At 46.8% G+C, this 25,607-nt stretch overlaps 3 protein-coding genes across 9 annotated transcripts in view; all 3 read right to left on the bottom strand.

The window, feature by feature from the left end:
- Nucleotides 1-594: 594 nt before the first annotated feature.
- LOC115180027 (zinc finger protein 135-like) lies at nucleotides 595-7,625 on the bottom strand. Of its 2 annotated transcripts, XM_029741900.1 has the most exons (9): nucleotides 7,226-7,625; nucleotides 5,404-5,600; nucleotides 4,580-4,678; nucleotides 4,361-4,456; nucleotides 4,124-4,234; nucleotides 3,862-3,985; nucleotides 2,636-3,764; nucleotides 2,147-2,199; nucleotides 595-1,983 (listed from the first exon to the last, which is right to left on the bottom strand). In XM_029741900.1, the coding sequence occupies exons 1-9, from the start codon at nucleotides 7,257-7,259 to the stop codon at nucleotides 734-736; spliced, it is 3,093 nt and encodes a 1,030-aa protein (XP_029597760.1). In that variant the 5' UTR covers nucleotides 7,260-7,625; the 3' UTR covers nucleotides 595-733. The 2 variants fall into 2 exon arrangements, with proteins under 2 accessions (XP_029597760.1, XP_029597761.1); XM_029741901.1 differs by lacking the exons at nucleotides 4,361-4,456; nucleotides 4,580-4,678; nucleotides 5,404-5,600.
- Nucleotides 7,626-7,743: 118 nt separating this feature from the next.
- Nucleotides 7,744-14,397, bottom strand: LOC115180028 (zinc finger protein 184). Its single transcript, XM_029741902.1, has 9 exons — nucleotides 14,178-14,397; nucleotides 13,557-13,759; nucleotides 13,194-13,286; nucleotides 12,988-13,083; nucleotides 12,704-12,814; nucleotides 12,418-12,535; nucleotides 11,650-12,313; nucleotides 11,490-11,548; nucleotides 7,744-9,686 (listed from the first exon to the last, which is right to left on the bottom strand). The coding sequence occupies exons 1-9, from the start codon at nucleotides 14,209-14,211 to the stop codon at nucleotides 8,167-8,169; spliced, it is 2,898 nt and encodes a 965-aa protein (XP_029597762.1). The 5' UTR covers nucleotides 14,212-14,397; the 3' UTR covers nucleotides 7,744-8,166.
- A 508-nt stretch (nucleotides 14,398-14,905) lies between these two features.
- Nucleotides 14,906-25,607, bottom strand: part of LOC115180024 (zinc finger protein 135) — a 26,524-nt gene continuing 15,822 nt past the window's right edge. For 3 of the 6 annotated variants that reach the window (XM_029741891.1, XM_029741892.1, XM_029741893.1), the window contains 8 exons: nucleotides 19,786-19,988; nucleotides 19,397-19,492; nucleotides 19,204-19,299; nucleotides 18,837-18,947; nucleotides 18,387-18,510; nucleotides 17,243-18,203; nucleotides 16,972-17,030; nucleotides 14,906-16,768 (listed from right to left, as the gene is read on the bottom strand). In XM_029741891.1, the coding sequence (XP_029597751.1) occupies nucleotides 15,180-16,768; nucleotides 16,972-17,030; nucleotides 17,243-18,203; nucleotides 18,387-18,510; nucleotides 18,837-18,947; nucleotides 19,204-19,299; nucleotides 19,397-19,492; nucleotides 19,786-19,988 (3,239 nt within the window). In that variant the 3' untranslated portion in view covers nucleotides 14,906-15,179. The other 3 variants (XM_029741895.1, XM_029741896.1, XM_029741897.1) reach the window with 3 other exon arrangements.

Raw genomic sequence — 25,607 nt, 5'->3', positions numbered from 1 at the left:
CCTATGGGACTCCCGATCACGGCCGGTTGTGATCGAACCAGGGTCTGTGGTGATGCCTCTAGCACTGAGATGCAGTGCCTTAGACCACTGTGCCACTCGGGAGCCTAAGGATCGGACTGGAGCTCACAGGTGCACCTTGTGCTGGGGACCATAAAAGGCCACTTTAAAATGTGCAGTTTTGTCACAACACAATGCCACAGATGAGGCGTCAAGTTGAGGGAACATGCAATTGGTATGCTGACTGCAGGAATGTCCGGGAGAGCTGTTGGCAGTCTCACAACCGCAGACCACGTGTAACCACGACAGCCCAGGACCTCCATATCCGGCTTCTTCACCTGCAGGATCATCTGAGACCAGCCACCCACAGCTGATGAAACGGAGGAGTATTTCTGTCTGTAATTAAGCCCTTTTGAGAGGAAAAACTCATTCTGACTGGCTGGGCCTGGCTCCCCAGTGGGTGGGCCTGGGAGGGCTTAGGCCCACCCATGGCTGCACCCCTGCCCATTCATGTGAAATCCATAGATTATGGCCTAATTAATTTATTTCAATTGAATGATTTCCTTATATGAACTGTAACTCACTTAAATCTTTGAATTTGTTGCATATTGAATTTATATTTTTATTCAGTATTTATATTTTAACACTCCTGGTTGTCTACACAGTCGACAGCTAACTCACCATTACATTCTACCAAATCATTTGACTGAAGTCTGGACAGAGACACAATCATGCCTCAGCAAATCTTAGTGGCATGAGTCTGCTGGTGCATCTTGAGGTGATATGACTGTTTGAACCCTTTCCCACACTCCGAACACAGGTAGGGTTTCTCTCCTGTGTGGGTTCTCAGGTGTCTCTTTAGACGGTTGGCGCTGAGAAAGCTCTTGTCACAATGGGTGCAGGAGTAAGGCCGTACCCCTGTGTGGTAGCGCAGGTGAATGGTCAGGTAGCAGGACTGGGTGAACTGCTTCCCGCAGTGGGAGCACTGGAACGGCTTGTGGCCCGTGTGGAAGCGCTCATGCTTTAGAAGCTCCGCATGGGAGAAAAACCCTTTGCCACAATCGGAGCACAGGAACGGTCTCTCCCCCGAGTGGGTTAGCTCGTGCCTGGTCAGTGTGGCCTTGTACACAAAGGTCTTGTCGCACTGCGAGCAGCTGAACACGTTCTCCCTGGTGTGGCAGCGTTCGTGTTTCTTCATGTTCCTCTCCCTCTTGAAGCTCTTCCCGCAGAATGAGCACATGAAAGGCATTTCTTCGGAGTGGATCTTCATGTGACTTACCAGCCCTCCCTTGTAGAGGAAACCCTTTCCACACTGCTTGCACTGGTGTGGCCTCTCTTTCAGGTGGGTGCGCTGGTGTGCGGTCAGAGCAGCCTTGTAGGCAAAGTTCTTGCCACAGCTGCAGACATGCAACCTCTCCTCTTGGTGTGTGAGCAGGTGCCTGTTAAGGTACGTACTACTGCTGAATCCCAAGTCACACCTTGGGCATTTGTAAGAGAGCTCAGCCTCGGTGGCGTTCTCCGTGTGAGTCCGGAGGTGTCTTACCAGCGCAGACTTCCAGGAGAACCGCCGGTCGCATTCCGAACACCGATACACACCGTTCTCCATGTGGTTCTTCTTGTGCTCTGTGTACGCTGACAAGGACTTGAAGTTCTGCCCACAGATCAGACAGTCATGCTTGCGCCCATCCTTGTGTGTCTGTTTGTGCCTCTCTAGTGACTGCTTGAAGGAGAAGCGCCGTCCGCACTGAGGGCACACGTATGGGCGCTCGCCGGTGTGGACGCGCCGATGGTATTTCAGTAAGGACTGAAACTTGTAGCTGCTGTTACAGTCTGGGCAATCATAGTGTCCAGCTTGGCCTGTTTGGTGCGGAGCGGACTGAGCGTCTTCCTGTGCTTCCCCCGAGTGGTTCGTCTCAATGTGCTGCTGGACGGACGCCTCGTCTGAGTTGACGAATGAGCACTCGGGACAGGAGAATGGACACCACCCTGAAGGACCAACAAAGTAAAAGTGAAAACCTGATGGATTCAATAAGGGCAGGATACAAACAATTGTTTAAGCAATGTATGTAACAAAATAATACATGTAGGTAACCACTCAACAGACCAAACAATTACACACTTATACAAACTGATAAGGTAATACATGCACCTGTGTCTCCTTCCTTTGTTGAGACCACTGGTGAGCCATAGGAGTGTTCCTCACTGTTGAAGACAAACAAGTAGGTAGAGGGCAATTACAAGGTAACAGAGTGACACAGACTCAGATTTTTCACATTAAAATGTATGTCAAACAAAAACCAATGATTGCAAAGTTAAACAAACCACACAACTATGCACAAGGACTACATTGAACAATTTCCACAGAGAACTTTACAAGGATACATTTACTTGAAAAACAGTAGTTTGGTAACAGAATGACAGTTTGTGCTGTTCGTGTTGTCTGTTACCAAACTTAGTTTTTTGTTTGACATATATTTTAAAGAAAAAAAAAAAATCGGAGTCTCAGTGTCACTCTGTTACCGTGGAATTGCCCGCCTAGAGCATTAATGCCATGAGATGACAGTTAAGTTACATCTTATTTTTCACTTAAATTACCAAACTTATTTAACCTTAAACTGTCTGCATCCATCTACTTTACCTCTTAAAATGCAATGGTGTGAAACCTTGGGGGTTCATCAAGCTTCCACCCATCCTCCTCTTTGGGGTGGCAACCTTTCCCTTGAGCTTCTGCAGGTTCACCATCTGCACCTTCAAGGTCGGTTTCGTTTTCCTACCACTGGTACGGACCTTGACAAGTGTTACGACCTTGTCCAGAAGTCCAGGCACCAACACTGCAGGCTCAGACGAAGTGGACTGACCATCTCCTTCCTGTTGTTTGTGATCCGCTCCTTCCTGTGGATTGTGACAGGATTTCCCTCCATCCTCCAACACCAGGTCTGTTTCAGGGGGATCAATAGCCACCTCTCCTACAATCTCTTTAATCCCTATATCCTCTTTCTCAGACTTCAGGCTTTTTGTAAGTTCCTGCGTTTTGACCTCAGTGCCCTCTGTGTGAGCCTTCAGGTGTCTCACCATGGCCGATGCCCAGTTGAACTTCCTGTGGCACTGTGAGCACTGGTAAGCGCCTTCCTCCATATGACTCTTCTTGTGCTCTGTGCGGGCTGACAAGGACTGAAAGGTCTCCCCACAGATCAAGCAGTCGTAAACGCGCCCATCCTTATGTGTTGGTTTGTGCCTGTCTAGAGACTGCCTGAAGGAGAAACACCGTCCGCACAGATTGCACACATACGGGCGCTCTCCTGTATGGATGACCTGATGGGCTATTAGTGCAGAGGCAAACTTGAAGCTCTTCTCACAGACTGAGCAGATGTGGGGCCCAGAGGATGTTTGGTGATGGGAGGATGCTGGGTCATCCTCGGCTTCTTCTAGATGCGAGTTGCTCTCCAAGCCCCCCTCTTCATGGTCCTCCATCACTTTCTCCTCTTCCTCCACTTCTTCAGCAGACGTTTCTTTAGGCTCTTCTTCCTTGTCCTCCATGGTCTGCCCTTCATCATCGTTCCCATCCTCCACCACCTCCTGACTCAAACCTAATTCAACCTCTTCATAATCTGTCAGAGTTACAATTTCCACCTCGAAGTCATCCACAAACTCCTGCGAGGGTTCTGACTGGTTGTGACAGCTGGTCTGCTCAGTGCTGATCACCGTTCTACTGTGTGGCGGGATGGAGAGAGAGGACAGGATGCAGTCGCCCATGGCGCAGGGGGGTACTGTTCAAAGAGATGCTACAATTAAAGTCAATCCATTTGGATGAATGCCATGTGCAGTTTTAAAATATGATGCATACATTTACTACGTGTCACCCACCATGTTGCTCCAAATGTCCAAGACGTTTATGGTGCTGAAGCAGACTCTTCAGATCTGCTGGATGAGATATAACATGGGCACAATCATCCAAGACTGAGGGGGCAGTACCGAGCCATGCTATTGTCTGGAGGATAGATAAAATAATAGATATGTATCTACTGAATATTCCACTTCACATGGTTCCTTGCACAGTTTAATTAATCTGGTACAGCACAATGATTATTAAACAGTAGGTGTGAATGGAAGGTATTCTTTCCCTCACCTGTGCGAGGTCAGGGGTCGGTAACAGTTGAACCAATCTGGACAGGAACTCCCACAGTAGAGTCTGCAGCTCGATGTCATATTGTGGTCCATACTCCACTGGGAATATCTCCTGAGGGACACAGATGAAGAAAACCCCTCCACATTATTTAATATACAGGTAAATGCAATGCAAAACACTTTACTTCATTGACCTGTAAATCCAATGCAAGAGGACACGTGTTCTGTGAAGTCTCACTGTGAAAAAATGCTCTCTCTCATCAGGGTCTTTAAGCAGGGTCTGGACCAGCTCCAGAAAATGAGTCTCTGACGACTCCACCTCTGTGTCACTTACCTGTAGGATACATCAAATAAGGACACATTTGTCCACCATACAGTTTATCTATAGCAGTGCATTTCACTCCACAGGTATTCCAGTCTACTCCAGGAAGAAGGTACTTATTGAAGATCAACTTACATCATTACTGAAGTGGGTAAGTGGTTGAATCATGTACAGCTGGGTTAAGATGACCTGAGGTTCTACAGGATGCTCACTGCGACACAACTCCAGAATGTGCTGCAATAACACATACCCCATGCACTGTTATTCATTAGTTATATAGTTGTAGTACGTCAGACTGTTACCATGGTTACCCCATGGCTTTTCAGTCGGACAAAGTCGCCCTAAAAAATATGCAGTAGTCTCTACAAGCCAGAATGTTGAATAAAATGATATTTACACTCAATTTACCGGTTGTCCGTGCTGTTGTCCTTTTGGCAGTAGGAAATATAGAGAACATTTCCACGGTTTGCATTTTCTATCTCCTGACGCATTGCACATGATGCACAATATGCAAACAATAACCGAACGTAACCGAACGTTGTCGACCGAAGCATGTCTCCTTCGCAATCAGCTGGAAGCGCATGCGATATACTGCAAATGAAAAGTTGTCAACGTTTGGTCACGCTTGGCCATTGTTTAGATATTGTGCAAGTGTTTACGTCCCATGCATCAGTATTGAAAACATATACAGACCACCGTACTGAAAGTCGGGCTAATAACACTTCCCTGTGGATATTTTGTCACCAATTACCTCCGACATAAGGATAAAAATCAACAGACAACAGGTAAAGTATGGCCAAATGAAGTTTATTCAACATTCTGACTTGTAAAGGGCCTGTTTTGAAAGTAGTGTGCCTAGACGAGACTAAATTTTCCACTCTTGGATTCTAAAAGGGATCCTAATACATCAGGGCTCTATCCATGCTTCTACACTCACTCATTAACGTTGTAACACTCACCCTTGCTCGCAATCCCAAAATAAGTTGGGCCCTGTGCCTATAGATTAGCAACTCAGGGACCATCTCTGTCACCAGGGAGACAAACTCTGCCAGCATTGCATAATTCATGACATCTCGCTGTTGCACCACCTGCCATATGGACGCTGACATAAGCTGAATGGGTGGAACCAAGAGGCAGAGGGAGAGGAGAGGGAGACCTAAAACAGCATGGAAAAATTAATAATAAGGGTGCAATCAGACAGAACGTCAAACGCATACACTGTATATATATGTATGTGGACACCCCTTCAAATTAGTGGATTTGGCTATTTCAGCTACACCAGTTCCTGACAGATGTATAAAATCTAGCACACAGCCATGCAATCTTCAGACAAACATTTTTCAGTAGAATAGCCTTCCTGAAGAGCTCAGTGACTTTCAACGTGGCACTGTCATAGAATGGCAACTTTCCAACAAGTCAGTTCTTCACATTTCTGCCCTGCTAGAGCTGCCCCAGTCAACTGTGACTGTTGTTATTGTGAAGTGGAAACTCTGGGAGCAGCAACAGCTCAGCCACAAAGTGGTAGGCCACACAAGCTCACAGAACGAGACCGTCGAGTGCTGAAGCGCATAGCTTGTACAATTTGTCGGTCCTTGGTTGCAAAACTCACTATAGAGTTCCAAACTGCCTCTGGAAGCAATGTCAGCACAAGAACTGTTTGTTGGGAGATTCGTGAAATGGGTTTCCATGGCTGAGCAGCCGCACACAAGCCTAAGGTCACCATGCGCAATGCCAAGCGTCAGCTGGAGTGGTGTAAAGCTTGCCGCCATTGGACTCTGGCGCATTCTCTGGAATGATGAATCACGCTTCACCATCTGGTAGTCCAACAACGAATCTGGGTTTGGTGGAGTCCAGAACACTACCTGCCCAAATGCATAGTGTCAACTATAAAGTTTGGTGGAGGAGGAATAATGGTCTAGGGTTGTTTTTCATGGTTCAGGCTCGGCCCCTTAATTCCAGTGAAGGGACATCTTAACACTGAAAGCATACAATGACATTCTAGACAATTCTGTCCTTTCAACTTTGTGGCAAACGTTTGGGGAAGGCCCTTTCCTGTTTCAGAATGACAATGCCCCCGTGCACAAAGCGAGATCCATAGAGAAATGGTTTGTCGAGATCGGTCTGTAAGAACTTGACTAGCCTGCACTGAGCCCTGACCTCAACGAACACCTCTGGGATGAATTGGAACGCCGACTGTGAGCCAGGCCTAATCGCACAACATCAGTGCCCGACCTCACTAATGCTCGTGGCTGAATGGAAGCCAGTCCCAGCAGTAATTTTCCAACCTCTAGTGGAAAGCCTTCACAGGATGACTAGTGGAGGCTGTTATAGCAGCAAAGGGGGGACCAACTCCATATGAATGCCCATGACTTTTCAATGAGATGTTCGAGGAGCAGGTGTCCACAAACTTTGTCATGTGTTGTACCTTCATTGGCGTGGAAAGAGTATTTCAAATGAACATTGTAAACAATTTTGAAATCAATCTGCAACATAGCTAGTGCATTATCTGAAATTGTTAAATAACGTTTCACAACAGTCTTGTGTAATTGAATGTAGCTTATGCATCTTAATTATGGGTACTGGGGCATATTCAGTGGAGCAAATGTTCATAATTGTTGTAGAAATATACGAGTACTGCTTGTCCCGTGGACTTCATTTTTGACTGCAAACAAGCTGTGAACATGGTGTCTTGCTGAACATACCCCACAATAACTCAAGTAGCAAAAATAGTATATGCAGCGGCTGGAATATTTGCATGGTCATTTATTAGATATCGCCTACCTGCATTGTCCGCTGCCGAAAATTCCGAGTCCATTTTGTCGCGTGGGCCAAATGCTGACTGTTGTTACAAAAGTTAGATGGAGGATCCCGTTAGACGACGGGATTTAATGCATCGGTTCCTTCCTGAACGCTGCAGATTGTAGCAAATAATGTTGTGTACACTACGTTTGCTTTGTCTACGAATGTTTTACTAATATAATTGTAAACCAGTTAATAACATGCTTGTAGCCATGAACGACAAGCAATCCGGAAGTGATCCTGGAATTACTGCGCGTCACAACGGGTACTGTCATCGGAAATGCAGCGGGTAGTTCACCTAGGAATGATTCAACCGGCATCCAACAGATCTTCTGCACAAAGCTACTCAAAGCCTATTGTTTTCACTACATGGGCCTAACCTGTTCCCCCCGCCCAACTGATTTCATTTTAATTACTGGTATGTGAGACAGAGGGCTACAAAGTAGAACAAAATACATGTATTGTGCTGGGAACTGTAAAGACAAGGAGACAAGTTGGCATCCACCTAAGGCTGTTCATTACGTAACAGAACATTTTACTAATCTTTGACATTCTTCAAAAGTTAGACATTTTAATTTACCAGCGCTTCCAATAGACCAGCTACTGATTGACTACTAATTGGATGATCATAGCACTGATTTTACAGTTTAAAACTGTTGCATTTAAGATGCTGAGCATATACAGTTTACAATAAAATAAGCCAAGGACATGGAGTTGCAACTCCCTTTGACCAGACACAAAATAATAAATTGACAGCTATATTTCAATGGCCATGAGCCAGACTGACAAGATATCTCATTTTGGAGATCTAATGGTGTTGAAAGATCTTCCTTGACAGAGACATTGTAGAATATAATAGCTGTGAAGGTACATTTACTTGAATTGTGTCTGCCATTTTTGCCAATTGTGCTGCTGCCCTTACTTCACGCTTGGTTGGAATGTTCTCCAAAGTCTGAGCTCTGGACTGCCTCTGTCCCTGAGTGGTTCTCCATGTGTTTCTTCAGTTTGGATGAGGTGGGAAAGTTTTTCATACACTGGTTACAGACAAATGTCTGCACCCCTGTATGAAAGCGTTTGTGTCGTGCCAAGTCTGACGAACTCCTAAACTTCAGCTGACAATCAGGGCAGGGGTAAGGGCGTTCCCCTGTGTGAATGCGGATGTGTAGTTGTACCTCTGCGGGGGTGAGAAACGTCTTCCCACAGTGGACGCAGGGGAATGGTCTTTCCCCTGTGTGTATGAGATGGTGCCTGGTCAGAGCGTATGGTTTGGTGAATCCTTTCCCACAATAAGAGCAAGGGTAAGGGCGCACGCCGGTGTGGGAGATGATATGTTCCTGTTGGGATTTTTTGCTCTTAAACCTCTTGTCACACTGATTGCAAGCGTACGGTCTCTCATCAGTGTGGGAGCGGTGGTGCTTGGACAGCTCCCCCTGGGACAGAAAGCTCTTCCCACACTGAGAGCAGAGGAAGGGTCTCTCCCCGGTGTGCATTCTCTCATGTCTGCTCAGGATGGATATCAATGTGAACCTCTTGGGACAGTAGGAGCACTGGAAAGGCCTCTCGCCCGTGTGAACTATTTGGTGTTTCTTGAGCAGGAAGAGGAAGGAAAAGCATCTCCCACACTGGTTACACTGGTGCGGTCGCTCGCCGCTGTGGGAGAACATGTGCCTCTTCACATCAGCTTTGCGCGTATAGCTCTTGTCGCAGTGCGGGCACTTGAACTGCCGCTTTACCAGGTGGGTCTGCCGGTGTTGGGAGCGAGCCAGCAGGGAGTGGAAGCTTTCGCCACACTGCTGGCAGATGTACTGGAGGCTGGTCCCGTGGCTCTTCCTGTGCTCCAGTAAATCCGAGGAGGAGGGGAAGCTCTTGCCACAGATGGAGCAGAGGTGGGGCAGGTCGCTCTCGCCCAGGTGGGAACTTCTGTGGTGGGCTGTCAGAGAGCGGAGGTTGGCAAAGGAGCTCCCGCACTGCTGGCAGGGGAAAGAGATGGATGTCCCACCATGTTTCTTCTCATGCTTGGTCAGGTCCCACGAATGCTGGAAGGTCCTGTCGCATTGAGAGCAGTGGAAAGGTCTCTCACCCGTGTGGGTGAGCTGGTGTCTCCTCACATCTGAGGAGCGAGTGAAGATCCTACCGCACGTGCCGCATGTGTGGGCCTTATGGTAGCCTTTTGCTTTCGTGGGAGTCCCAGCATTACCGGTTTGATTCTCAGAGTTTTCAGTTATTAAAGTTTTTGAAGAAAGGAGAGGAGGTTTGATTGATGTGGATATCTGGCCAGTGTTGTCGGGACATGGTGAAACCTCTGCTCTGTTTTTCCCAGACACATTGGGCTTGTTGTACTCCTCTGTGTGAATGCTTTCCATGTGGAGGTGAAGGCTCTTTTCCTCCAGACTGTGGTAGGCACACTTATGGCAGGTAAAGGGGGTCACCTTGTCAGATCCACCTGGGAGACAGAAGTCAGACAAGGCATGTTTTATTTGCATGGCTTGGGAATGAAATAAAGGGCATGCTCATTGAAAAATATATTGAGACCACACAATGAAATACATGTAAACATACATCTCTTCCAAACATTATTTTTTGAAAATGTTGGTCCCTCGGAAGTTTACATACACCTTAGCCAAATACATTTAAACTCAGTTTCACAATTCCTGACATTTAATCCTAGTAAAAATTCCCTGTCTTAGGTCAGTTAGGATCACCACTTTATTTTAAGAATGTGAAATGTCAGAATAATAGCAGAGAATGACATTCCCAGTGGGTCAGAAGTTTACATGCACTCAATTAGTATTTGGTAGCATTGCCTTTAAATTGTTTAACTTGGATCAAACATTTTGGGTAGCCTTCCACAAGCTTCCCACAATAAGTTGGGTGAATTTTGGACCATTCCTCCTGACAGAGCTGGTGTAACTGAGTCAGGTTTGTAGGCCTCCTTGCTCCCACATGCTTTTTCAGTTCTGCCCAAAGATTTTCTATAGGATTGAGGTCAGGGCTTTGTGATGGCCAGTCCGATACCTTGACTTTGTTGTCCTTAAGCCATTTTGCCACAACTTTGGAAGTATGCTTGGGGTCATTGTCCATTTAGAAGACCCATTTGCGACCAAGATTTAACTTCCTGACTGATGTCTTGAGATGTTGCTTCAATATAACCACATAATTGTCCTTCCTCATGATGCCATCTATTTTGTGAAGTGCACCAGTTCCTCCTGCAGCAAAGCACCCCCACAACATGATGCTGCCACCCCCGTGTTTCACAGTTGGGATGGTGTTCTTCAGCTTGCAGCCTCTCCCTTATTCCTCCAAAACATAACGATGGTCATTATGACCAAACAGTTCTATTTTTGTGCCATCAGATCAGAGGACATTTCTCCAAAAAGTACGATCTTTGTCCCTATGTGCAGTTTCAAACCGTAGTCTGGCTTTTTTATGGCGGTTTTGGAGCAGTGGCTTCTGCCTTGCTGAGCGGCCTTTCAGGTTATGTCGTTATAGGACTCGTTTTACTGTGGATATAGATACTTTTGTACCCATTTCCTCCAGCATCTTCACAAGGTCCTTTGCTGTTGTTCTGGGATTTATTTGCACTTTTCACACCAAAGTACATTCATCTCTAGGAGACAGAACGCGTCTCCTTCCTGAGCGGTATGACGGCTGCGTGGTCCCATGGTGTTTATACTTGCGTACTATTGTAGACGAACGTGGTACATTCAGGCATTTGGAAATTGCTCCCAAGGATGAACCAGACTTGTGGAGGTCTACAATTTTTGGCTGGGCTGATTTATTTTGATTTTCCCATGATGTCAAGCAAAGAGACACTGCATTTGAAGGTAGGCCTTGAAATACATCCACAGGTACCCCTCCAATTGACTCAAATTATGTCAATTAGCCTATCAGAAGCTTCTAAAGCTGTGACATCATTTTCTGGAATTTTCCAAGCTGTTTAAAGGCACAGTCAACTTAGTGTATGTAAACTTCTGACCCACTGGAATTGTTACAGTGAATTATAAGTGAAATAATCTGTCTGTAAACAATTGTTGGCACAATTACTTGTGTCATGCACAAAGTAGATGTTCTAACCGGCTTGCCAAAACTATAGTTTGCTAACAGGAAATTTGCGGAGTGGTTGAAAAATGAGTTTTAATGACTCCAACCTAAGTGTATGTAAACTTCCAACTTCACTGTATATAACCATTTCCCTGATGACTGTCAGAATAGTCACTGTCAGAATAGTTGGAGAGCTCATTATTACCGGCTTCTCTTCCCCTGGGTGAGATGACATAAACCATGCTTGAGGCCTCACCGTTGTTCCTGTGATTAAAAACGAACACAAAAATATCACTAATTTGATGACAAAACGGCAGATTCCTTTTTAAATGACAGTACTCCTATTTTCTAATCATCACTCATACTTGTTCTCAGTGTTCTTTTTCCTCCGCCAAGTTCTTGGTGTCTTCGACTGTAGCCGTGTAGACCGCCTCACATTTGACGTCGCAGGTTGTTGGGTTTGAAAGTTGACCACATGGGACGTGTCCTTCCCTTCCTGGTTCACACATACATTCACAGTCTCTGATTGGCCGTCCTGATCTGCCACCACCTCATCTTGGACATCCTTTTTGACTGCTAGTGTCTCTGTCGCAGTTCCAATGTCTTCACTTATATTAACGGCTTCATCTGCTTGCTCCACCGGAACACTCACTGTGTCCATCTCTTCCTCGGCTGCACTCATCTCCTCCCCCACGTAGCCATATTCTTCAACGACTGTCATCTCCAGATTCATATCCTCAGCTTTAAGTTCAACCACCTCCTCCCGCAGTGGAGAGGCGTTTGACGATACGTATTCCTCGTTCATTGTCTCTACAATCTCTTCTTCCACCTCTGTTCCAACCTCCACTTCAGTGTAAACTGTTACTACTACAGCATCAGTGTCCTCTAAAGACATGGGGCCCAGGACATCTGCCGAGTTATGTGACGACTCTGACCGGATGACAAAAGTGGTCGGCTCAGTGGTGACCACCATTTTAGGGGTGGACAGAGAGGAGAGGATGTTGTCGCCCATGGAGGAGGAGAGAGCAGCTGAACGAGAGAAAACAAGAACTGTGTCATAAAACGACCTGCGAGTTTTAAACTGTGCTACAAAACGTTGCATCATGATTTGGTAATCATTACAGGAGACTTACAAGGTCCTTTTAAATGTCCAAAACTCTTATGGTGCTGGAGAATGAGGTTCAGATTCTCTGGGGTCGACTGCATACACTCCTCCAGGACTGAAGGTGCAGAGCTGAGCCATGTCGCCGTCTGAAAGGGAATGTCTTTTAGAAATGCATTTTATATTCAATCAACGTAGCCTAAATAATTGTTTGTCTTCCCAAAATGTACTATTCCTAACCTGTGCTAGATTTATGCTACATCCAATATCAGAAAGGCTAAATTGCCAGAAGCTATGTATGCCATAATGCTCAATACCTGCTTGAGGCCTGGTACTGGAAACAGTTGTTCCAGTCTGGAGAGGAACTCCCATGTTAACGTCTGTACCGCTGTGTCATAATGTCGGCCATATTGTTCCGGGAACACCTCCTGTTGGGGGAACATTATTTAAATGAAGGAAAGGTGATGGATTGTCACTTTTTTCTTGAAGGCCTGGACGAGTAACTTTTCCCGGGAGTGAGACACTCCCATTGTTTTCAACAAAACCTTGACGTAAGCAGCGCGGTCCTGCAAGAGGCTCACAGCGCCGAGTGTAAAAGTACCTGAAAGAAGCACTCCCTCTCGACAGGGTCCTTTAGCAGTGATTGGACAAGCACCACAAAATTGGATTCAGATGCTTCCACTTCTGCATCTCTGTACTGCAAGACAGTAAACAGATACAATCATCTCATCACATAGTGGCTGTGTGCACTCAAATCCACTTGGAAAACAACCAAGTTCTGTTCTAAAAGGACTATAGCCCACTTACTCCTGTGCATCCTGGAGTAACAGTGGGCATTCTGTCCAGGTAAGGTTGGATGGTTTGAGGGTCAGCAGGGCCTCGGCACAGCTCCAGAACCAACTGAATCACACACAGTAGAAACAAGTATTAACTGTGGTACAAACCTGTAGCTGGAGAAACCATGTCATTGTCACCTCTCAATCAACTCAGGTGGGGAGTACCCATTCATAGGATTACAGACAGTTACATAATGTATAGAACAGACCCAATTCTCTACTCATCATCATAGGAAAATCTCTCTCTTTCTGTTCAATATAATATATTTCATTTGCGCTTTTCAGGGATCTCCATCCAACTGAATAACCCTATGCCCCCTGACTCGTGTCTCACCCGTGCTCTCAGACCTAGAATGAGCTGAGCTCTATGTCTGTGGCTCAGCAGCTCTGGAATGGCCTCTGTCACCAGAGTCACAAACTCCTCCAACTTCTCATAGTGCCTCACATCTCTTTGCTGTGCCACCTGCCACATGGCAGCAGACAGGAGCCGCAATGGTGGAACCAGGAGGTGCAGAGAAGAAAGACTGAGAATTGGATCTGAAATGTAGGTGTACAAATTGACAAACATTCAATCAGAAGTCAGAACACTGTTCAAAATATATACAGTGGTAATATATCACTATGTCTGTCAGCTAATGATGCGGACAATCATTTCTCATCCAGTCGTTACAGAATGGGGCTCCATAAAATGGAAGACTAGCATCAGACATTAGCCTTTGTCCGGATTAATTTGCATTAAGCAATAACTTTACTATTCAAATTGTCTTTACTTTAAATTGATAGCTAGTTAGGTTAGAGGATTACAAGCACACTTGGCTTAACAATGCAGTCATAACCGATTTTAGCCGGCTATCAACTGATAGCTAACTATGACACTTTCTATGGGGCTTTGATATTAGTTCCGCAGATATTAGCTAGCATGGTAACGTTAGCTAGAAGTTATTTTCTTACACACCACTGATGTCTTTAGATAGTCCACATGCATCCATGGCTATAAATATACTTATGTAAAAGCGCAGAATAATTTCAAAACAAAATTATTTGACTGCTCCCTAACGAGCAAAGTAACATCGATCTACTTCCCCAAAACTTCCGGTACCCAAGACTGGACTCAATTTTCGTTCCGCCTGTACCTTTTCCAAAATAAAAGTCATAGAATAAGCCCCCCAAGCTGCCGGCCTACATTACTACTAACATGGCTCTGTTAGATTTTAGTTGATTTTCTTTAGAAAAATATTGTAGCCTACCGCAAGACAAAATAAGCAACGTTACTTTTATTAACTTTTCTCTTCTTTTAATAAGGAATACTCCATTAAAGATACAGAAGTTTTGCCTCTGGGAGTGCTGATGAGACAAAATGGGTCCCTTCGAAAAGGAAATACTGTATCGTCTATTGACCAGGATAGCTGATTGATTAATATTATGTATCTCAGCCATAAAGACAACACTCAAGCCTACATTTGAGAATACATATTTTCCCTGTTTTGAACATACAGTAGGGCCTGGCACTCACCTCTCAACAACCAGCCTGTATAGATGTACTATTGTAAAGTGGTTGTTCCACTGGATATCATAAGGTGAATGCACCAATTTGTAAGTCGCTCTGGATAAGAGCGTCTGCTAAATGACGTAAATGTAAATGTGTACCGGTAGCAACTGTCCTCTTCATTCTGCAAAGGAGAGTGCGCAATACTTCTCTTTTTAATGTCAAAACAAGGTGAGTAATCTAAATAAAATGCCCTTTGATGTATGATTCCTGACAGCAAAAAGCACATCTCCTCAAAAATACAATCAAATTCCAAGCAGTGACAGAATTAACAATTCACAGTATGAGGCTCAACTCTTGTTACAGGCCTCTAATACAAAGGGCCTGTTTTACTTTACATTTCCAAAAAACAACAAATGATCCACCAAAAGACACTACAACATATGAATAGCAAATGACACACCAATATCCTCAACAAACAGCCTCAGCTGCTGCATGAGTTCGCTCGTGTGTCCGCAGCAGATGCAATCTGTTGTAAGCCTTCCCACATTCAGTACACACGTATGGCTTCTCTCCCGTGTGGCTGAGCATGTGTCTCTTCAGTGGAGTGGTGCTGTTATAGCGATTTCCACACACGCTGCAGGAGTAGGGCTTCTCTCCTGTGTGTATCCGCTGATGTACTGTAAGATAGCAGGACTGGGTAAAACTTTTCCCACACTGCGCACATTTGAATGGTCGTTCTCCAGTGTGGTAGCGCTGATGTTTCACCACTTCGGAGTAAGTTAAGAAACTTTTACCGCACTGAGAGCACATATGTGGCCTCTCCCCTGTATGCATGCGATTATGCCTGGTCAGATCAGTCGACTTGGAAAATCTCTTCCCACACTGGGAGCAGGGGAAAGGACGCTCCCCTGTATGAGTCTGTAAGTGTTTCTTTAAAAACCGATTGGCCTTGAAAGTCTTTCCACACTCGAGACAAGGGAAGGGTCTCTCCTCTGAGTGACACTGAAGGTGTTTTGACAATTCACCAGAGGACAGAAAGCTTTTTCCACAGTCAGGGCAAAGAAATGGTCTCTCTCCTGTGTGAATTCTCTCATGTCTAGTCAAGATCTGTAGTTGTGTGAATCTCTTTGGACAATGAGAGCACTGGTAAGGCCGCTCACCTGTATGAGTTCTCTGGTGTTTGATCAAGTTTGATAGCCTTGAGAAACTTTTAGGACAATGGGAACACAGAAATGAACCCTCTTCCTTATGAGCATTCAAGTAGTGTTGCCTAAGACAAACTAGCTGCGTGAAGTTCATTTTGCACATAGAACACTGGAATGGTCGAGCTCCGTTGTGCATTTGCATGTGTTTTGTGAGGGCATCAGAGTTTTGACATTTCTTCAAACACTGGTTGCACTGCAGCGTGTCACCACCGGAGTGAATCAGCTGGTGTCGCTTCATTTGGGATATCTGACTGAAAGACATGTCACATTCTGGACATTTGTGTTGACCGTCTTCGCTGGGACACTGCTCACTCTCAAGGCCTGCTGGGAGGTTTAACTTGATCCCAACGTCATCATCAGAGACTAAATGAGCCACACTGCAGTGTGTATTTAGATCTTCCTCCCGATCGAAGCCCTCTCCACACGCGCAGCACTGGAACGGCCTTGACCCTAGGCCCTTTCGCTGGTGTCTTTTCAAGTCGAAGGAGTACTGGAAAGTCTTCCCACATTGGGTGCACCTATAAGGCCGCTCCCCAGTGTGGGATCTCTGGTGTCTCCTCATATCTGTCGCTCGAGAGAAGGTCTTTCCACACACAGAGCATGTTTTGGAGCGTGATGCATGCCTGCCAGACTTCCCCAGTGTGTGGGGAATGTCTGAGAGACATGGGTTCAGAGGGGTGCTGCTGGAAGACCCTGGAGGGGTTTCTGTTTCATTTTCTCCAGCAGCAAGTATCCTTCTGTACTCCTCTGGGTGAAGCTCTTTAAGGTGTTGCCGAAGGGTCACCTCGTCGGCATGGTTAAAAGAGCACTGAGAGCAGGCGAAGACAAGAGAGGGAGCCTCCACCGTCCCACCTGCAGGGGAACAGAGAAAGGAGCATACTGTATATTTAGAAAGTTATCAAGAATTATAATCAAACTTATTCTGAACCAGGCATCTGGACCATATTCAACATTGCCAAATCTATTCAACTAAAATTAAACATTCAGAGAATTCTAACGATATCTAGTGTACCTACTATGCCATAGAAACCTTGTGTTGATATAACATTGCAAACCTTTATTTCCATTCATTGTGGAGCTGTCAGAAGTGGCGCTGAGGTCTTCAGAGTCTTCCCTAAAGATAGCGATAAAGCACAATTGATGTCCAATGACACTGGATTGATTTTATTTGACAGTTCAACAAAGCCATACAAACAGTACAAACATTTTAAAAACGTGACAGGGATAACACAATGAATTCAATGACGCATTTCCATTGTGATCCTTTTAAAGTAAATGGTGAAATTGCTTTAAAACATTAAGTCCCCTCCCACGCCTCATTCTTACCTTGGGTCTGGAGGCAGGTATAAAGGGACGCCCCAGGTCCCATTAGCCTCCTCCTTCAATGCCTTGAGCTGCCCTCCATTGGGTCCTTTTGATCCCACTGTCTTCATCCGGAGCCTTGTGTTTCTTCTCAATGGTTGAGAGGGGGAGGACATTTGGAGAGGCAGGCCACTGACGTCCAGTCTCTGGAACCCTAATGTGGGTTTTTGATGCAGACAGGATGTGACCAGTTCAGGCTGGTTCATTACTTCTTGTGGCGTACATTGGGAACTTCCTTGATGTGTGTCAGTTTGGGGGACATAACCAGCTTCATTTCTCTCCTGTTCCTCCTTCTCAATCCCCTCCTCTGTGACCCCATTTTCTTCATGTAGGTTCTCATTGTGGGTGGATGGTCTGTCAATTGTATTCTCTGCACATATAGGCCCAACTAACTCCTGATGTTCAACATGCTCCACCTCCTCATAAATAATTTCCACCTCTCTATTTATTGACTCCAGATCCACACACACATCCCCCACCTCTGCACAGAAAACGTCTTCCTCTGTGTTCATGTCACTGGTTTCCTCTGAAACAAGCTCAGCATCTCTGTTAGGATGCCCCACTTCCTCACACATAACCTCCACTTCTCCCTCTTGACGGCCTTCCTCGCTTGGCATGGCTACCATCTCCCGCTCTTCCCCATTCAATTCAACCTGACTGTCTCTTTGGTTCTGTGACTCAGTCTTCTCTATACTAAACTCCCTTTCCTCACTGGTGTATGTACTGGTCCCCAGCTCCACTTCTGCATACTCCGTCACTACTACAGACTCAGTTTCCATCTCTTCACCATATAAGGCTGGGTCCATACAGCCATCCATCAACTCTGATTGGATCTCTGTTTCTGTCTTTCTAGTGGCCGTCACCACTACCGGAGTGAGAGACAGAGAGGAGAAGATGCAGTCGCCAGCATAGGAGGAAGAAGTTGCTGATTGAGAGGTAGAAGGAGACAATTACAGTGAGATGTTATTTATTTTAATAAACTGCTGGGATGATATGAATAAAGGGGGAATATTACAATCCTAAAAGTATTTCCTTGAATCATTCAAATGTAACAATTTGCATACCACCTTTACTAATTCTGGATTTATTTATTTTTTAAGTGGTTTACCATTGGTGTCCAAATGTCCTAGTTCTCTATGATGTTGCAGTAGAGTCTTCAACTGTAGAGGTTGAGATAGAGAGTTGACACACTCTTCCAAGACAGAGGGTGCAGCATTGAGCCAAGACACTGTCTACGAGATGGGGAGCACACATTAATATAATATGCATCAATCAATCGGTCCAGTTGTTCTTCAATAAAATATTCTAAATGCCCATTATCTTAAATAAAATGCTCCAAGATGTCTCATGTCTAATACATATACAGAGAAACCAATGTAACGTTTTGTGAAGAGTGCTGCACATGAGATGTGTCAGCATGTTAATTCATCGTGGGCATTATGACATGAAAGAAAGATGCAGACATTCAAATAAGCCAACTTTATTCACAAGCTCATGCTTGATAACGACGGTCCGAGGAGTGGTCTAATGACGAGGTTCTGCATGAGTACATGAGTACCTGTTTGAGGTCTGGTACTGGAAGGAGCTGCTCCAGCCTGGAGAGAAACTCCCACATTAATCCTTGCAGGGCAGAGTCATACTTGGGTCCATAGTCTACAGGAAACACTTCCTAATGGGAGAGATGAAAAAGACAGGGGGATCAATTATTTGGCTGGCTACTTTTCACATAGAATTTTTCTTTCAAAGATTAAATGTAGCCTAAGAACATGAAGCGATAGGTTTATTATCACAAAAACATTGAAAAATTGAAAATGTAGCCTACATATTACTGGTTTCATCTGTTTTGTTATACCAATGTTGACGGACCATACAAATGTTCAAACTTTGGTGTTTAACAAACTGAACCAACAAAACCATATACTGACCTGGAAGAAATGTTCTCTCTCAACTGGGTCTTGGATAAGAGTTTGTACCAGTGCAAGGAAATTTGATTTAGAGGCTTCCGCTTCTGCGCAACAAAACTGGGGAAAAAACCTCTTGAATAAATGTACTGTAATTCTGACAAGATCGAGTGCGAGAACATCATTACAGAGGATTGAGGAATATCTTAAGACTCACGTCTGTATCCCCCGGATGTGATCTTGCAGCGTGGATCCTGTCCAGATGGCTCTGAAGTCCTGCTGTCTGCTCCGTGCGGCACAACTCCAAAACCAACTGGGGGGGGAAAAAACAGATTATTCCTACAAGAACACTGCTGGGTAAACAACTTGGCCTAACCTTTCTCTTCAAATATTCCATTCCCTGTTGCTTCATGACTAAAATATTATTCCTTACAACTCATTACTAAATTAACCATGTTCTTTTCAAGTCACAGGACAAATCTGGATATATAGATTTTGTGTTATCATTCCTGGTCCCTTTGGACCGTGAAAGATGTGTGGGCGCTATGACATCTGGTAATGACATCAGAGTCAAAGTTACTGCAAATAATCACCTCTCTCTCTCACCTTTGCTCGTAAGCCCAACATGAGCTGGGTTCTCTGTCTGAAACTGAGCAGCTCTGGAACCGTCTCTGTAACAAATGTCACAAACTCTTCCAGCTTCCCGTAGTCCATTATATCCCCTCGTTGGGCCACTTGCCACATCGCTGCAGAAAACAGCCGCAGCGGTGGGATGAACAGGCGCAGGGCAGGTAGAGGAAAAGATAACCCTATGAATGGACATATCGCAGGCAGTAAGCAGCTGCACTGACTGGGCCAAACAAGAGCACACAAATAGCTAGGCTATGACTAGAAGAGTAAAACATTGCTACACTAGCTATAGCTAACTACGCATTGCATTTTAAGTAGACTATGTATGAATGCAGATCGCATAAAAGCGATCATAAACGGAAATAAGCATTGATTCCATACATAGTTACACCATGAGTAGCTAGCTAGAGGGCTACGATTGGAAAGTTGGCTTACTAGCTGGAACCCCTGCCTGCTTCTGTCTGGTGGAAGCTTCCAATCAGTTCCCTGCGACAACTATAAACTTACCCGTATTCACCACCGGCTCTGATAAGTTCCAATAATCCATTATTATCATTCACAGGGACGTCCTAAACTAAACCCAAGCAATCATTTAGTCACTTGGCTGAAATATCTGTTTACCTGGAAGTTATTATTTTTTTCTTCTCATTTTGCAGGAAGTCACTTTAAAAAAAACAATAGTTCCGGTTTATATTCGCCTTCAGAATAAAAGTTACGATCATGGGAAACGCTATATCACAGATAGAACAATGAGACCGGTATTTCACTGGATGTATAAATATGAAGCATCCGCTTGGCGTTTCCACTCGGAAGCCCACTGGCGGGCAATGGGAGAAGATGGAACGAGATGGATTTTGGCCTACATTCTGCACATTTTCTCATTAACGAAACATTTGATCTCAATACAGTTCTGCTCCCAAAACTAAAATATGTTATCAATAGAGTGGACTAAGTATTGTCAAAGTTTTTTTTAATCGCGTTGTTTAGGAGTGAAAACTCGAATTGAGTTATTGCACACGTGCATTTCAGAGTAGGCGTTACCTAACGGATATATGCAGAAGTTTGCTAAAACGGGCCAATAGGATCTCGTGCTTGGCTCTGCCCACCTCCTTGCTTGTTCTTCTTACTATGACTCATCTGTTCCCATTGGAAACTACAGGCTGTGGTCCATCTTGGTTTAGTTATACAAATCTGTGGCTATATCGTCTCTAGTAATCAGTGAATCATCTCACAGATGCTAATATAATGCAATAAACTCCTCTGATGTTGCCAAAAAAGTCAATTTAATTCAAATGACAAAAAAAATCATCTACAGCACGTTTCATACAATATTAAAATAATGGTTAATAAAATAAATGTAACTACTTGAAGTATTGGACTGGATATACCCACTATGATATGTAGTTAAAGGAAAATTCCACCCAAAAACGATCTTAAAAAAAAAGAAAAGGTAATTAGTCTATTGATGATGTTTCGCTTGTCAGGAATCAAGTTTTCAAGATATGTAACTTTAGGAAAGTATTCAGAGCCCTTGACTTTTTCCACATTTTATGTTACAACCTACACACAATACTGAAGGTTACGTATGTAACCCCGGTTACGTGAGCTATTTGGATCACTCCAATATATTGGTATCACTCCGCGGCAGAGGGATACATACGATGTGAGGATTAACAGATTTACTCCAGTGTACACCTGTGTCACGGCTGGGGTCCGCCCCTATATATAGACCCCATGGCCGCAACATGCGTTCTCTAGTAGAGAATCTCTACATCATTTTTGAGGCACCTCTAGCACCGTAGAGGATTGGAGTGATCCAAATAGCTCACATACCCGTGGTTACATACATAACGTTCGTTATATTTCACTATATTGGACCACTCCAATATATTGGTATACCCGTACCAGACTAGTCGGTGCTAGAGGAACCTGACCAGCCAGCGGCGAAGTCCCAGTGCGGGACCGAGACGCAGGGGCTGTCAATGTGGAAGGGGAGGCGACGCCCAGGACTGCTGAACCAAGGGAGGGAGGTGCCACATTTACCTGATAGTACCTAGCAAAAATTGCAAGTGAACAAAGCAGACAAAGAGCTGGTCTGTTGTTCTAACTGACCGTGTCTGCTCCACATAGGCAGCCAGTGCCCTCACAGGGCTAAACATGCTGGAGGGAGGCCCAGAATCCCCCGCCACTGCCGGGGGGTCATAAGCAGACAGGATAAAAGAACCTTCAGGAGGAATGAAGGGTTGGGGCAGAGAGATGTACTCCTCCCCCGGGGTCCATCCGGTAGCACACAGAACTTACTGAAAGAGCATGGAGCTCACCCACCCTCTTCATGGAAGTAATCGCTACCAAGAAGCCACCTTCATAGAGAGGTGTTTCAGGGAGGCAGACTCCAACAATTCGAAAGGAAGATCCTGATGTGTGCCAAGACCACATCCAGACCCCAGCTCGCCATTAAGCGGGTCCTAGCTGGACGCAGGCGACAAACCCCCTTCATAAACCTGGAGACCAAGGGATGGCGCCCCACTGGCCTGTCCATCCACCCAACATGGCAGGCAGATATAGCGGCCAAATACCCTCTTAGTATAGAAGCTGTCAAGCCCTCATCCAAACGAGACTGCAGGTATTGGAGGACATACTGCACCCCGCATGACTCGGGCACGACCTCAATAACAGTGCACCAAGAGCAGAACAACCGCCAGTGCAACTGGTATGCCACGGTTGTAGCCGGTGCCCTTGCGTTCTGCATGGTGTTCATTACACCCTCCTGTAGTCCTAACATGGACCATTGGTGCCGTTCAGTGGCCTAGCCCACAGACTGCGGTGCGGCCTCGGATACCACAGAGTTCCCCCGGCCTGAGACAGCAGGTCCGGTCTCAGGGGAAGTTGCCAAGGTGTCCCAGACAACAGCGACAGGAGAAGGCTGAACCAGGGTCGTCTGGGCCAGTATGGGGCCACCAGAAGCAGACGATGCTCTGCCAATCTAGTCCTGTCCAGCACAGCCTGGATCAGGGGAAAAGGGGGGAATGCATAAAGCTCCAGCCCTGGCCAATAGTGAGCCAGAGCATCCAAGCCCAGAGGCCCTGGTGGCTCCGACATGGAGTACCACTGGGGGCAGTAAGCATTGTCCAGAGAGGCAAACAGGTTCACATGCACCCTCCCAAACTTGTCCCACAGGTGCTGCACCTCCCTCGAGAGCATATCCGCTGCCCCAGTCAGAATGCCAGGTACGTGTGCTGCGCGTAGAGATGCTAGACGTCACTGAGCCCAGAGAAGGAGCTCCCGTGCCATAAGATGGAGGCGGTGTGACCTCAGTCCACCCTGATGGTTGATGTAAGCCACCACTGTGGTGTTGTCCGTTCTCACCAGGACATTTCTTTCCTTCAGATGTGGAAGGAAAGACTGCAGGGCCAGCAGTGCAGCTCGGAGCTCTAGTATATTGATGTGCCTGCCGCTCCAAGGGGGTAGCCAACAGCTGCTGGCCGACCTGCCCTTGGTCACACCCCAGGAGAACTGGGAGACGTCTGTGCTGACCAGCTCCCGGCGGCACATCCTCAGCATCTCCACCCCACCTGAGAGAAAGGAGTGACAGCGCCACCTCAATGCCATGAGGCACTGTGCGGTCACCCGCAGCTGGTGGTGACGGTGGCGCTTCAGGTGCAGCCGGTGGGAGTTGAACCACCGTTGAAGAGGCCGGAGATGGAGCAGGCCCAGGGGAATCAACAACGAGGACGCTGTCAGCAAGCCCAACAGGTGTTGTCAGGTTAGGATGAATACCATCCGCCCCTGCCGAAAGTGGTCGATAAGATAAGATCGCCTGAACCCTTCAAGTGGGCAGGCGTGCTTTCATGAGGACTGAGTCTCCATGCCAATGAAGGCCACCCTCTGGGTTGGCGTCAGGCGACTCTTGCCGTTTACAGTAATGCCCAGCCCCCCGATGTGGGTCAGGAGCATGTCTCGGTCTGACAGGACCTGGGTCCTGGTTGGGGCACAAATCAGCCAATCGTCCAGGTAATTGAGGCTCAACAACCCTCAGGACGTGAGAGGTGCCAGGACAGCGTCCATGCGCTTTGTGAAAGTACGGGGTGCCAAGGAGAGGCCAAAGGGAAGAACCATGAATTCATAAGCCCTCCCTTCGAAAGCGAATAGGAGGTACTGCCAATGAGCTGGGTAAACAGGAACATGGAAATACACATTCCTCAGGTCCAGCATCACAAACCACTGGTCCCTGGACACGGCCTGCAACACACGGACTGGGGACAGCATGTGAAACCTCAGTAGCTTTAAGTACCCATTGAGGTTGCGGAGGTCCAGAATCGGTCTAAACCCTCTTGACTCTTTTTGGTTATTTTTGGTTCTGAACTCTCGATCCTGCGGATGGCACCCTTGTCCAGGAGTGAGGAGATCTCCAGCCGCAGGGTTATCTTCAGGGGGTCGGCCACTGTGGTGACAAGAAGGCCCCTGAAGGACGGGGGCCGACAGCGGAATTGGAGTTGGTACCCTTCGAGCATTGTGGACAACACCCATAGGGACTCCACACACTCCTCCCACTTTGCCCTTTGAGACCAGGCTGGGGAAGGGTGTGTCAGGGGTCCTGCCGGGGCCCGCCTTTCCTCTGGCGCCTGGGTCCCCCAGGCACATCCCTATGGCGGTGACGGTTGACAAGTTGTTGTTCCACCGCACACTGTGCCCCTCCCCGCTGTCGTTCCTCAGCACGAGGCGATGGGGCAGGAGAGGGACCCCACCGTCATTCTGGTGCAGGTGGTGGCAACGGTCCGTCTGCCTTGGACCCGGGGCCTGAGGAGGCGGCATGAACCATCTCAGGGTCTCCCGGTCCATACGAACCTTATCGGTCTGCTCCAGAATGTCATTAACCCCTGTGCCAAAGGTCAGCCCTGGGGTGATGGGGAGAGTGACAAATGTGCTCTGGACAGCAGCGGGATTGGGCCAGCCAGAGATGGCGCCGGGAGGTACACACCTGCACCATGGCCCGTACGTTGGAGCGGGCCACATCCCTCTGGAGCAGGCAAAGCAGGCGAGCCACCTCCATCGCTTTCCGGAGGAGCTCCTCTGTACCCCCTGCAGCCGGGGAAACAGAGTCTGCAGGTAGGCCTGCAGCAGCATGGCTGCATTGGTAAGGTGGCCAAGACAGCAGAGGGACCCATATGTGGCTTTCAAGCCCACATCAAAGACTCTGGGGGGGTCCCGGCTTCAGTTGCCGGTTCTGCTCTATTATCTCCCGGTCCGGGAGGACCATGGCAGCGATCATGGTGTCCGGCACTCCCGGAGGCCGAGTGACTCTGCGCCCACCACATAACTCCAGGGTCCAGTCTCTGCTCTGAGTCAGAAGCCCCATCGGCCGGCTTCTGATGACCTGTCAGCCTGGTAGTGGTGGTGAACAGTGCCAGCATCGTCCCCCAGGAACAGCCCATCACTGACCAAAGGGGAACAGCTGTGGTTGCCATCGAAGCTATTGACCTCTTGACGCAGGGCATGCGCCATCCGTTCAAGGTGGTCCCAGCGGTCCGACTCCTGCCCCCGTCCAGGACTGGCAGAAGATGGGCTCTGCCTGCGGTGGCTCCAGCCATGCTTCCTGGGAGGGGTACTTGGCCCAGTAGAGGGACTAACAGCTCGCTGGCGCACCACTCCTGAGGGAGGGAGCTCGTCCCCAGCCTGAGCCCAAGCCTGGCCGACTCACTCATGCATGGCCTACAATCGCACCAGGCACAGGCGTTCTGAGAACACCACACAGAACAGGCATCCAGTAGGGTGCTCCACCGCCCTCTCCACGTGGCTCA

This window comes from Salmo trutta, chromosome 40, assembly GCF_901001165.1.
Source record: "Salmo trutta chromosome 40, fSalTru1.1, whole genome shotgun sequence".
In the NCBI taxonomy this organism is placed as follows: domain Eukaryota; kingdom Metazoa; phylum Chordata; class Actinopteri; order Salmoniformes; family Salmonidae; genus Salmo; species Salmo trutta.
The sequence above is the reverse complement of the archived record's forward strand: the minus strand, read 5'-3'. Positions and strand labels throughout refer to the sequence as shown.

Coding starts and splice junctions, on each gene's coding strand:
- LOC115180027 (XM_029741900.1), bottom strand. CDS start 7,259: ATGGACTCGGAATTTTCGGCAGCGGACAATGCAG. Junction 3,986..4,123: donor CGACCCCTGACCTCGCACAG/GTGAGGGAAAGA, acceptor TCTATCCTCCAG/ACAATAGCATGGCTCGGTAC. Junction 3,765..3,861: donor TGGACATTTGGAGCAACATG/GTGGGTGACACG, acceptor CTCTTTGAACAG/TACCCCCCTGCGCCATGGGC.
- LOC115180028 (XM_029741902.1), bottom strand. CDS start 14,211: ATGGATGCATGTGGACTATCTAAAGACATCAGTG. Junction 13,084..13,193: donor TTACTCCAGGATGCACAGGA/GTAAGTGGGCTA, acceptor ACTGTCTTGCAG/TACAGAGATGCAGAAGTGGA. Junction 12,536..12,703: donor CAGTACCAGGCCTCAAGCAG/GTATTGAGCATT, acceptor ATTCCCTTTCAG/ACGGCGACATGGCTCAGCTC.